We start from the raw sequence: 13,375 nt of genomic DNA, 5'->3' as shown, positions 1-13,375 counted from the left end.
TTTTTTTTTTTCTCTTCCTCTTCCCTATTTTACTGCTCCCCGCCGTTCCCCCCCCCCCCCCCCCCCCCCTTACCCCCCCTCTCCATATACATGTGTGGGATGGTGGGATTTTGACTAATTTAAAGGAATGTGAATACCTAAAGCATGCCAAAGCTAACAAATGATGTCTGTTATAAGTAGGCATTACTTAGCTGTTTCGTGTATAGAAATATTAAATACAAACAGTAGGGGGCTTATCAGAAAGCACAATTTAAGACTCTCAGGATCAAACTGACCTTGATTATGGTGGACACAGCCTCACTTAGTTTGCTGTGAAGCCAATCCACGAAAGACGCACTTATCCAAAAAAGCAGCCTGCAACCATGCTAGCCACATAGCACATGTGCTACTTATCCTCATCAGCTTTTATCTGAGTGTTTCCTTTCTGTAAACATCTACCCAGATAATACAGTCTCTTGTCTCTTCATGGGGGCCTTGCCAGCCCACATACAGTTGAGGAGACAAAATAGTCAGGTTCTTACTATAATGTGTCATTTCTGGCATTTACACCATGTACTGTATATATTTTTAGCTGTTTGACAAAAAGAAGAAAACCACATGGTCCTCAAAGTTTAGGTTGTGCTTTCCTCCTCTCCCAGCCCGTTGCCCTCCATTATTTTTATTTTCTCCTTGCCCTTTTCCCTCCTCTTTTTATTCTTTCATTTCGAGGCCTCTCCAGAGGACTCTGTAAATGGTTTAACATCCCGGTTGTGACTTAAACAGTGTGGTCTGGGCCCCCTTCTTTGCTCTGTGTGTGTATAGAGGAGAGAGCACGGCCCCCAAAGGTCAACCGGGGCCCCTGGCACTCGGGCGGACACGTCAGGTAGCATCCCATTTTTTTACACTGGTATGATGAAAACCATGGTGATTTTTATGAATATTAGAAAGTTCATAATGGTTATTCATTTGTAATGATATTACCATTGCTTATGGCAATGTGTTTGCTGCTGGTTTGTAGTTTTAGGCTCTTTTTTTAATAAGGTTTTACTATTGCTTAGTCTTGACACATACCTCCCCCTTTACCTTAGCCTGTTGCCTTGTCCCATCAACATAGTAAAGCTAAAGTAATGACACATACTTCTGTGGATTTTATGTTGTCCGCACAAAAGAAATGCTAACCTTGTCACTGCTACGGAAGGTTTTAATTGATGTTCTCCATTGTGCCTTTTGTCATCATCCATCAACATCATTAGTCCCTCACTCACTTATTTTCAAGGAGACTCCATATCTCTGTGTCATCCAAAAGGCTGGCACTATTTTGACATGACATACACAGTTAAACCCCCATACAACACAAATTATTACTTGAATGTGGACAAGATGCAGTGAAGGCACAGACATGTAATGGAGTTGGGCTTCAACACAACACATAGAAGAGTTTTAGGTTGGTAAGTGTGGAGAAAAGTTTTCTCTTTATGTTGCAGACATTTCTTCATCATGATGACCGTTGCATTCATTAAGTACCTTGAACTGAATATCTGTGTAATTGTACTATACAGTACAAATGTCTAACACTGTCACTGCACAGATATACTTATTGTCTCTGTCTTTCATGTGCACATAATCCAAAGATAGCAGAGTTAACGAAGGCCTCAGTGGCTGAACAGCTAAAATTGTCCCTGATGCTGCTTCTGGTTTTGTAAAGTAGTCGCAGAACAGAGCTGATAAGGGACAGCTGGCACTACACACACACACACACACACACACACACACACACACTAGACACCGACACTGTCGTGTTTCTCATCCCGCCTCTTTTGCTCCTGTAATTTCGGCATGCTATCTAAAGTCACACACCGTGGCGGATCTTCTTTATGGCAGTGTTGTGGACTCTCTGTGTGAAAGGAGCTATTGCCTCACATCACCTCCCTGCAGTGACGTGTGGGCTACCCTGCACTCTGAGAAGGGAGGCTGGTCCCACTTCCTGACTTAGACCTATTATCTCTTCCAGCAGTTAATCTAAACATATTTGCCTTCTCTGAATGTAGGTCAAACTACCGTTATGTGTCTAGAGAAGGGTCTTATGCAGATGCAGCTCCTCACAGGGGCACAGCTCAAGGACTAGTCAGCCTGTGTGGGCTCGTATGTATCTTTTTCTTGGCTCATCTAAATGACCAAGCAGGCAAATGTGGTTCACTTCCACTACCAGACATATTTCTGAAGTTGCTTTTTGTTAAGGAATTTTGTCAAAAAAAATTTTATTTGAACATTATTGGTTCAGAGGAAAAATTGTGACAAATCTTTCCTGTCCATTCATATTAATGGACACATGTCCTGTTAAGCTGAGCAAAGAAACCCATTAATAATAAATAGTGACATCAATATTTAAGAGTTGAATTGTCATAATAAAAACAGCTACACCAAACAGGCCTCTCCGTTATACGATGCACAATCATCAACGTTAAGCTGTATATTTTACAATAAATATTGAGACTTAATTAACATTAAATTCCTGAAAATTCAAAAACTGCTGTCCTCTGTGGTTGCCATGTCCACGGTCCTTTTGTGTGGACTTCAATAACTCCTTCATGAGTTATTTGATGTGTTTTTTAGAAGCAGGCTGGCTCTCTGGAGGGACACCAAATTGTTATTTTTAGATTTATCCCAGTTTTTCCAGAATGAGGTTTGGCCTCAAGAGGTTTATGGAGTACGCTGAGTTGCATTCATTGTTCCACCTCATTGATTCACTTTACTATGATCAATCACTTCATCCTGATGTCATCACATATTCAACAAATGATCCATCAAAATGATTCATCACCATTGTCCAGCGCTTAGAGTCTGTTTGACACACCGACAAGGTTAGCATTTCCTCCTGCTTTTCTTAATTTTCTACCTTTTTTATATAACAAGCATTTGATTGAATTATTTCTCTTAATATGTAGATTATAAACTGATAATGGCACAAGGATTATGAAGAGTACCTCTTCAATTTAACTCTCTGCCTTTGTGTTTGTGCTTTTACCTCGCTCTGGTGAGATGGAGCTGGAGTTTTGGATTGGGTTGGCTTCTGTTCAGTCAACATTTTTCGATAAAAGGAGTAAAGGGAGGGATACATTGTAAAGTAAAAGAATTGTACAACAATTTAACTTAAAAGAGTAATTTAAAGGGGATAGAGTTTGGGGAAAGATGGGGGGGGGGGGGGGGTCGGCCCTGTACAGTACCGGGGGGGGGGGGTGGTTGGTGGGGTTGGGGGTGGATGTGACTGCTGCTTGTGTGTGACTGTGGTACAGAAAAGCCTGTGTCTATTTTAGGGCTTTACTGTAAAGCTTTCACCCCTGCTTGATTGGGTGGGAGACCCCCGCCATCTGTGCCCCCCATATCTGCAGGCTACTAGCTGCAGCGGGGAGGAGCTGGAGGAGCTTTGCCCCTCCCTCGTGAGTACACGCCATAGACGCTACTTCCTTCTGCTTCCCTCTTTTTTCTTCTTCCTCTTTTTGTTCTTCTCTTCTTCTCTCCATCAGACCTGTGTCTTCCTCTCTTCTTCAACCAGTTGCCTTAAACTAGGGCTGTGTTGCATTGCTACACTAGATGTGACTGAGGTCTCCTTCTAGACTCGCCCTCGTCTTAGCTGTTTTCTGCAAACGGCCATGTTTTATCTCCCTCCTTATGCACTTTGTGTCATTTCATAATGATGCAAAGTGCTCACTATTAACTTTACACATTACATAGCAAACTTTAGATTACTTAATATATATTCTGTGGACACAAGTGAATTTTTAATGCGTTTTCAGGGACCCCATTATTGAGTGACCCCAGTGTCAAACTAAGCTAACGTTAATATCGGTTTGTGAAGACGGATGAACATATAGAATAAGGTTTCCCACCACCATTAGGAAGTATAGTCTGCGCTAAATTTCATGTCAGTGACCTACAACTTTAATAATCGAAGAATCTTTTCCAGGCACCATTTTGTTTCTCTGTGCTGTTGTAGTTGTGCTAGTTGTGCTAGTATCAGGCCAACAGCCTGTCTCTAGTGTCTAACCAGTCAACTACTGGTTTGTTAAATGTCACAAAATAAACATAAAGATGTTCATTCATTGACCAATGAATGGAGCACGTTTATATCGCTGAATTTCGACCAGAGTCCATACTAGGAATCAAACCTTCCATGTTGTGAATGACAGATGTTCTTGTAAAAGGGTTGATGCTTTTGTGTGTTGTAATATTTTAAAACAGTCCGCCTCCGTTAGCTCATTAAGACAAACTTATGTTTTGATAACATACTATTTTAATGAGAAACACAAGAGCTCTTACTAACGTTTCAAAAAAATGAATCAGACTGCAGTTTAATAACAATCTGCCAAACCCAAAGGCCTAAAATGACTTTGCTGCTCGGCCTCATCTCCCAATGTCTCCAGTTAGATCTGCTGCCTTCATGCACTGTCGTTAGTTCAGACGCTTTTCTTGAGGAAGAGAGCTGTTGTTTACATACACCTGTGTTGCATTTCACATGAAGAGGATCAATATGTGAAACTGAAAAGTTCATTTTTTTGTCTGTAACTGAATTAATGATTTTTCAAAATAAGATTGAATTGATTCAGACCTTGTTTCAAATCATCTGTGCAATAGTTCTCCATGACAGTATTGAAATGTCTCACAGTAAAGTAAAACACTGAAGCGAGTTGATCCTGTTTAGTGAAGTGCTTTCTCATTGTCCTTGTTCAGTATAGAATATGTAATATGGTTGAATAGATGGTGTTCTTCCAGATGTTTCTGCATCTGTCTGAACCTCTGTCCCCCTCTGAAATTCCCAGGGTTCACCGCCATCACGGCCACCAATCCGATCTGGCTGATCAAGACCCGTCTGCAGCTGGAAACCAGGTGAGGAACATCCAACCTGTACGTCATAGGTCTAGACGCTACAGTGGAACGGGTTCATGACTGATAATAATGATCATAATAAATTAAATTGCGTTGTTTTCTGGTCTTACAGATCCCGGGGTGAGCGGCGAATGAATGCATTTGATTGCGTTCGGCGGGTGTACCAGATGGACGGCCTGCGAGGTTTCTACAGGGGCATGTCGGCCTCATACGCTGGCATCTCTGAGACTGTTATCCATTTTGTCATCTATGAGAGCATCAAGCGTAAACTGGTGGAATCCAAGGCCCACGGCAGCATGGACGAAGAGGAGGAGTCTGTCAAAGATGCGTCAGACTTTGTGGGCATGATGCTCGCAGCGGCCACCTCCAAGACCTGTGCCTCCTCCATCGCATACCCTCACGGTAACCTTCTGTCTCACGCTTTCTTTTCCCAAAAGATAAGGCTGACACTGTTTTCCATATTTTTCTTATTTTCACTGATTTCTACTTGAGGCATGAACCTTTAAAAACAGGTCACACTTAAATACTCTTGTTTAAAAACAAATGCTGGTTGTTTTTAACCTATGTACAAATTTCTATTTTTTGGGGATCTACTCTTTCTCTTCATCATCTTGAAGAAACACGTCAGCCAGTGTAAAAGTGTGGCTCATTGATCTGCTTCTAATAGTTTTTGAAGAACAAATGAACTATATGGCACAGGCAAGAAATCTATTATTGCCTTTGGTTACAAGCAAAATACTTGTTAGTGGAATCAAATTATTGTTGGATTTGGTCTTTCATGTGTTTTGTAAAAAATACACACAACTAAAATATCATTAGATTTATCCTTATACTTGATATTTATGTAAAGTACGGAGCCAGAATCAGGAGGCAATTAGCTTAGCTTAAAATAGGGAACATACCTGCACCTTTAAAAGCTCATCAATTAGCACAAAATATATCGTTTGTTATAAATGTAAACACAATAATTTGTAGTTTCACAATGAGAAAGCATGAATCATGTTACATTTTCAGTGAGGCAACGTCTCACTTTCTCTTATCATGGTCCACTTATGCTATAAATATCTCTCTCCTTCTCCACCTACGTACAGCCCACAGCTGAATGCAACTCTTCAGAAACCTTCTGTTAGGACTGTCTAAAGTCATTCTGGGACAAAAACAATATCCCTGCTAACTTATTTTCAGTAGGTTATGATAAGGCAGAGGGACAGTTGGTGTACTAAAAGATGGATGAATAAATAGCTTATAACAGTAAGCCTTCTTGAGAGTGTCAGATATGGAAATTTAGCTCCAGGGGAGACCAAACAACACACAAAGTCTGACAAGAACCTCTCGTGACCATCGGCGTGTTTAACACAATTTTTCTTCTTCTTCTGTCTAATTACAGAGGTGATCCGCACACGGCTACGAGAGGAAGGCAGCAAGTACCGCTCGTTCTTCCAAACGCTGCTGACGGTGGCCAAGGAGGAGGGATACCGGGCACTGTACCGCGGCTTAACCACCCACCTCGTCAGACAGATCCCCAACACTGCCATCATGATGTGCACCTATGAGGTGGTGGTCTACCTGCTCAGCCGCTAGCCCACCAGCTATGTCTCCTTCTTGGTTAAAGATGGGGACAGTTAGCAAGTGACTGAGAAGGTGTGGACTAAATGTCAAAATGAAGACCAAAGGAAAACCGAAAAATACTCTTGTGGACAAGAAGAGGGAGGAAAGCCCTTTGTTACCATATGAGCATCATCACCTCAAGTTCCCTTTATCAGGTTGCAGGAACAGATAGAGGTCACTGCAGTTCAGAGAAGAGGTAATATGGGAAGGATGAGGAGAAGAGGCACTGACGGGAAAGACACGGAAAGAGTTTGGCACCTGTTCAACCAACGGTACCTCTAAAGGAATACATTTTAAGCACATTTCAGTGGCCTTAACAAGGGTTTTATTTTGCATCCTTCCTTTTAGAGTGGAGAGTGAAAAACGGCCTTTTCCACTCTTGGATAGAGATGATATTGTGCACGGGGAATGCTTGGAGACCACTCGGTGTGACAGGATAGATGATGACTAAATGTAGGTCAATGTCACACTACTTGGCACCATTTGTCTGCGCTGGACTTGCTTCAGTGCGGTGAGACTCCTGTACCATCTGAACCACCCATCTTTGCACGACACAAAGTGTGGCTTCAAGCACCCCCCCCCCCCCCCCCCCCAGGCCTGAGGTTCATACACAGCGGTGAGCTAAGTGGCCACACATAAGAAAACACAATGATGAGCTTGTGATGGCTGACATTCAGTGTTCTACTCCTCTATAACTCGGGGCCTGGTGGTGACGTGGTTCGGGTGAAAGTTTGCCTTCTGTGTTGACAGTTTCTCTTTGTTAAAACTGAAATAAGGTTGGCATACAAGGCCAGCTTCTGCCTGCACCCAGTCACTGCTTAGGACTTTAAAAATCTTGTGTGGAAACATGAGACCAACGTGTCCTTTTTAGAGATGTGAAAGTGTGTGATTGTCCAAAAGGTACCGACACTTAAGTATCTACTATTGGAGTGCCACTACTTAAATATAATGTGACGGTGTGGGGAAATGTTGTAGTGGGAGAATGTTGATGGAGTTTCATCATCACATTGTGTGTGTGTGTGTGTGTGTGTGACATGTTGGTCACTCTCACCATGATGATCTAACTATGTTTTAAGAATGTGTTTGTTCATCTGCGGTCATGTGTGCCTGCATCTATAGCTGATATCTACTCCAGATTTCCCTCCACTAACCATTCATCTTACCGGACACTGCGGTTGGGAGTGTGGGAAAGCTCCTGTGCGACACTGGGAGCTTTCCTTCCCAGTCTCATGCCAGCCCTTCCTTCCAGTGGCTCCCAGCTGACCTGATAACATGCACTTTTGTGGCCTTTTAGGGCTTGTGCTTTGCATTTTTCTTGTGTGGACAGTTTGAACTTGTACATTGTAAAAGAAAAAAAGTATTCCTGTATATCAAAATGTTATTTTGCGCAACTGTTCTTATAGCAGATATATTGTACAGTTTAGAGTTCTCAGTAGTTGTGAAGGATGTCCAAATGTGTGTGTGTGTATATAATATAGATACTGTATATGCATATCATTTATTGTTTTTGTTCTTAGGTCCGCGCATGATCATGCTGTAGTTTGCATTTGCAACATGTCATTATCTTTTTTGTGCAATTTAACCTTGTTTGACAGTGACTGTTGACATGAATATAGTTCTTGCTTGACTGGGTTTTCTTACAGTATAAACTGTGAGTTCATTTGTATTTGTATGTTGCTGTAAGCGGTCAAGCCAACATTTGTGTTAACACTAAAGCTAACAAATGCTGCAAGAGAAATACTTTAGTGTAAGCGTTTAGTGTGCGTTGGTTAGTCGTTTTTAGCGGTCCAAAAGAAAAGTTCCATTTTGCAAAGCTTGGATGTTTCCATCATTGGTAATGTTTACATTGCTCATATCTCTCATAGCAGCATGTTTAGAATATCAAGATGGAGGTATTTTAATGTGAAAGTTTAACAACTGGAATCATCTCTACAACACCGTACAGAGTTAGGACTGTTGAAAACTAAGCTAATCTGTTACTGTGAATTTACCCCTTTTTAAAGCATAAAGTTCATATCGCATACATAAAGAATTATCTTTTGGAAAAATTTGGCACATGTATTTGTTTCAAATTGTATCCGAGCACCTTATCAAATCAATTTTTGATATTGTTTATCATCAAAACATCCTCTGACATGACATTTAAAGCCCCTCCCTCCACAACCTCTGTTGCCCAGCCGCTGTGGGCTCTGTGCCTCTCATTCTCCACATGGAATTGATTAGGTCGGCACAGTTTCCATGTTTAAAGAAAGTATTGTGTTTATTTCACCAAATGCTGAAAACCTGACGTGTTCAGGCATGAAGTTCTTGAATGCTCTCACCCCCCCTCCCCCCTTGTTGCAGTATAACTTCCGAGGCAAACCAAGGCCTGGGTTGTAACTTGTAATAGTTATTGATTTTCAGTCTACATTGACATGTTGCTCGCTCAGAATTGCTGTCGGTGCTTGGGAAAAAAACAAAAAAAAAACGGCTGACTCATTTTAATGTCCATGTTTTCCTGTAAAACTCTATTCGTTTTTTATGTTTTTGGCACCATTGCAGTAAAATACTAGAGGTCATGTTACCAAAATGTGAAATAACCAGACAACTGGACAAGCAGTGCAGACATTTCACTTCATTTTGTAACTCTCATTTCAGTGTACGTATGCAATTCAATATCTTTCTCCTGCATGCTTGGACAGGACGCAGCGTTGGAGGAAGATTGACCTGGAAGATTGTTTTTTGCCAGCTCACTTGTTGATGTTTTTGTTTGTTTGTTTTTAAACATTAAAGTAAATAAAAATCCACTTGCAACAAAAATTAGAAATGTTTTTTATTTATTTCTGTATTTGCAGTTTGTAACCCCTAGAATTAAAAAGACGACAATATTCTATGAATGTTAGGATAATTATTTAATGATAAATCACAACATGTGTTACTGACGGATGTTTAATAGACTGCAAGTATAGAAGTGGAAGTATAGAGAGTGAGTGTGGGGACGAAAGACCTGTTTGTGTTTGCCTACTGTCACCACCAGGTGGAGCCAAATGGCCCCTGAGAGAATTGACCAATGCACAAGTTCAATGTACTGAATTCAATGATTTCTCATTTACAATCACACACACACAAAATATCACTGCGCATGTCTTTATGCTCAAACATGGGAGGCCAATAAAGGAATCTATTTCTATTTAGTTAATGAATATGGGTGGATGGAAAATGGAATAATCCATCATCATACATGGCGTGTTTGGACTCCGTGACTTATATTAATCAAAAGGCCATAAGACATGAGTATGTATCGATCGTGTAGTGCTGCTGTTAAGGTTGTTTATGCGCACACACAGGCCCAAATTACAACTCGATGCAAATGAATCAGCCCTGCTCTGTTTTACCAAACAGCCCGGATTTTAGATATTATAGCAGATCAGTCCATTGATCTTGTGGTTATGTATCTAAATTGACTTCCACTTAACCCGCTGATTAGTTTAGTGATAATCATTCTGCTGGGTACCACAGTCTGGGGATGTGCCCAAGAACAGAGGAATAAAGCGTGGGGATGATGAAACCTTCCAGGCCGTCGGAATTCTGGAGATAGTAATAACTGAAAATGGCTTTTTACTGAGAGCGATGTAGAAAGGTGGCAAAACAAAGTAGAAGTACAGTAACTGAAAGAAATTGATTAAAGACACTTAAAATGGAAGTTTTGGAATAAGTTTAAGTTTTCGTTTAGGAACTGAAAGTGTCCATTTAAGTGTAAGTGCTGAGTGAAGCGTCAAGTGAAAGTGCTCAAAGGATCTGAAGCTGAAGTTCAAACACTGAGCGGGGGCTGAAAACATGAAAGTGTAAGTGATACATAGAGTTGTGTCATGACAGTTTCAGTGTAATTATACTACAAGTAGATACTAATTCAGTAGAAGCTGTTGCAGTAGTGGAAGTAGTGGTGGGAGAGTAGAGTTAGTAATATTTTTGTACAACTCTATAAATTGGTACAACAAGATCCTGAGTTTACGAGTAGTCCCTAAACGCATCATTGGAGCTCGAGCCAATCGCGTCAGAGCAGAATTCTGTGTTGTGGTGGAAGCGACCGACCAATCAGCGCCCGACCAGCGGAGTAAACGGACACTCTGCATCCGAGTGTGTGCATGTATCGAGCAGCAGTTCACCGCAACAAAGAAAGAGACGTCGCAGAAACACAAGTAGCATCTTTGCAACAAGGTTGTCGTTGTTGTCATCATCGTCGGAGAAAAGGAGAGGGTCTCGGTTCTTCCGATAACTCGCGGATAAATCCTCAAAAGAAAAGTGTCGATTTGGAGACGAGTTCGGTGAGTGTTCCTCTCTTTACACGGGATGAGCTGACTGCTGTGGACGATGGGTTGTGTTTAATGTTAGTTGTAGCAGAACGCTTTTATTTGAAAAGCCTCTGTAATTAATATTCAGGCCGTTGACTGGCTGATTACTTTCAAATGCCACTTCCCTTTCTTTCTACAGCGCGGCGCGGGTTACCTTTAGTTGGTCGCCTCTTGTTATATTTCATATGTGCTTTACGATCTCACAGGTTACATTAGAAATACTTAGACATGTGAATCTGAACATGTATGCCTGCACGTGCGTGTGCGTGTGTGTGTGTGTGTGTGTGTGTGTGAGATGGCACCTCATCTGTCATCACAGCACACAGTAATGGGATGGAAAGGTTGACTGAATCTCTTGATTGCCTGAATGTGATGCGTTTGTTTGAGTGTGTGTGTGTGTGTGTGTGTGTGTGTGTGTGGGGTGTGGGGGTGTGTGTGGGGGGGGGGAGACGACGACACACCATGAATTCAAGAAGTATACCGGTGGTTTTCAGCCTTTAACGCTCGTGACCCTTTAAAATGAAGCCACCTGAGGCCCCTTGTCACACGTTGCATTTGTCTATGTTGTGAGTAGGTCGACCAAAACTGAGCTGTCCTATAGATGGTTTAATCTGAGGAGTTTTTAGAGTCCTAATTGGGTAAAATGCTCTAATATTGCTCAATAAAAGAGCGAGGGGTTTGTGTAAGCCTAAAGATGCTTAATATCCTAATACAATTGCCACAGGAAGTGTTACCAGCTTTTGATTTTAGAGAGGTATAGGTGTCTGTATACTATTTTTTTTAAAGGAACAATGACTTTCCTCACAGTGCTCAATGAGTGCTCAATTCTCTCTGTGGCCACTACACCTTCATATTTACTCAGCTAAGATGGAAAGGACAATGCAGAGCAGCTGGTAAGAGCAGGGGAGGTGAGGAAAGAGGAAAGAGGAGTAGAGAGGGATGGTTTGTAAAAGAAGGGCAAAGGAGAAGGATGAGATTGTCAGAAGAGGACAAGTGGAAGAGGGAGAATAGTTGAAACAGGGGATACACATGTCCAATTTGGTTTCATATAAAGTAATAGGCAAAAAAAGTGTGTGTGTGTGTGTGTGTGTGTGTGTGTGTGTGTGTGTGCGCGATGGTGGGTGATGGTGGGTGGAGTCTGCTGGTTGATGGAGGACTTGTCGATATAAGGGAGAGGGGTGGTTGGTGGGGAGAGAGATGGAGGGATGTAGAAAAGGAGGGGGTGGAGGAAATGGTGCATTGTAATATTGACAGGGTGTCATTTATCTGTCCGCTGGATCTGAAAAGCCGCTCACTACGGGAGAGCAGTCTGCTCACCGCTTCTGTCTCTTTTTCGTTGCCTTTCATCTTCTATCCATATACTTCCCTAATCTCACCCTCTTCTTTTTGCTTCCACAACACTTCCCCCTAAATCGCTTGTCTATTTCCACAACGTTTTGTCTCCTGTCCACATCTTCACTCTGCCTTTTCTTCTTTCCTGACTCTTCAGCTCTTGAACTTACACTCCCACTATTTACAGTGCACTCACTATCTTTGACCTTCCAGCTTCAGCCTCTAAACATCAATTAATGACTATTAACTCAAATCTTGACATCTCGACTGCTGCCACTCCTTGTGTACGTACCGAACCGACACTTTAACCATTTATAGTGCACTTCTTCTGAACCATCGCCGGTGCTTCAACTTCAACTGTTTTCGTCTCTTACTCTTTAAAGGACAGCTAAACTGCTTTCGAGGCTATTTACTCACATCTCAGTGCTGATATACAAAGTGATAATTCAACTGCCTCGATCTTGAATTTAACATTTCAGATGGTTTCATTTTTTCCTGTTCACACCTGCGGTGTTCAGTGTACGCCAGCACAATTACATTTTCCTTATAAAATGTAGCCTTTTTCCAGTCTCGTGCATTCTTTGCATTTTTCTCTCTCTCCTGCTCAGCTCTCTCCCTCCTAATCTGTTTTCTCTTGGTCTTTATTTCCTGATCTTTCCCTCCCTTTTTAAAAATCTCCCAATTTCCCCTTTATCCCTCCAGAGGGGCTAATAAGCAGCATTATGAGTCAGTGTGAGGAGAGAGACAGATGGGATTCGGCTCGTAGGCCAGATAAGGGTTTTTAACTCTGCTGTGTCTTATCACACCCTGTCACTGCTACTTAAACTGAACAGATACTGACTGGCATTATGTATAGAGCGGTAAAAAAAAAAAAAAAAAGATCCTTAAACTGAGATAGTGGAAGTTCTGCCTGAAGCATGTTGGAGTATCCCGGTACAGAAGGGTGCCAGTGATGTCAGAGTACTGATTTAAATGCAGTGATGCAGAGATGGGCTATTTTTTCGAGCAGTTGTCAAAAGCAACAACCGCCAAGGAGTTAACTCAGTGTTATTGTGCATCAATTAATCAACATATTGGTCACAGCGTACAAATTTAGATCAGATTTTTGGTCAATTTCTTGCCCGCTGCGGGACATATTGCACATCTGCATTCAACGTGCTCGTCATTCAGTGACACACGAGACAACTTGGAAAGACAGCCAACATTTTGTAAGTATGAGCTGTGTTTTAAAACACAGCTCA

At 41.7% G+C, this 13,375-nt stretch overlaps 2 protein-coding genes across 2 annotated transcripts in view; both read left to right on the top strand.

The window, feature by feature from the left end:
- The window catches only part of LOC116387500 (solute carrier family 25 member 36-A-like), a 17,621-nt gene extending 8,694 nt beyond the window's left edge, over positions 1 to 8,927 (top strand). The window contains exons 5-7 of the mRNA XM_031854673.1: positions 4,797 to 4,863; positions 4,976 to 5,265; positions 6,251 to 8,927. Coding sequence (XP_031710533.1) covers positions 4,797 to 4,863; positions 4,976 to 5,265; positions 6,251 to 6,444 — 551 coding nt within the window. The 3' untranslated portion in view covers positions 6,445 to 8,927. The remainder of the gene's footprint in view (positions 1 to 4,796; positions 4,864 to 4,975; positions 5,266 to 6,250) is intronic.
- Positions 8,928 to 10,570: 1,643 nt separating this feature from the next.
- LOC116387502 (SPRY domain-containing SOCS box protein 4-like) overlaps positions 10,571 to 13,375 on the top strand; it is a 77,425-nt gene continuing 74,620 nt past the window's right edge. Inside the window, exon 1 of the mRNA XM_031854676.1 lies at positions 10,571 to 10,775. The gene's annotated coding sequence lies outside the window, so the exon portion shown is untranslated. The remainder of the gene's footprint in view (positions 10,776 to 13,375) is intronic.

The sequence above is a fragment of the Anarrhichthys ocellatus genome, unplaced genomic scaffold (assembly GCF_004355925.1).
Source record: "Anarrhichthys ocellatus isolate YVR2014 unplaced genomic scaffold, GSC_Weel_1.0 scaffold15, whole genome shotgun sequence".
NCBI classification, from domain to species: domain Eukaryota; kingdom Metazoa; phylum Chordata; class Actinopteri; order Perciformes; family Anarhichadidae; genus Anarrhichthys; species Anarrhichthys ocellatus.
This window is presented reverse-complemented; position numbering and strand designations above follow the sequence as displayed.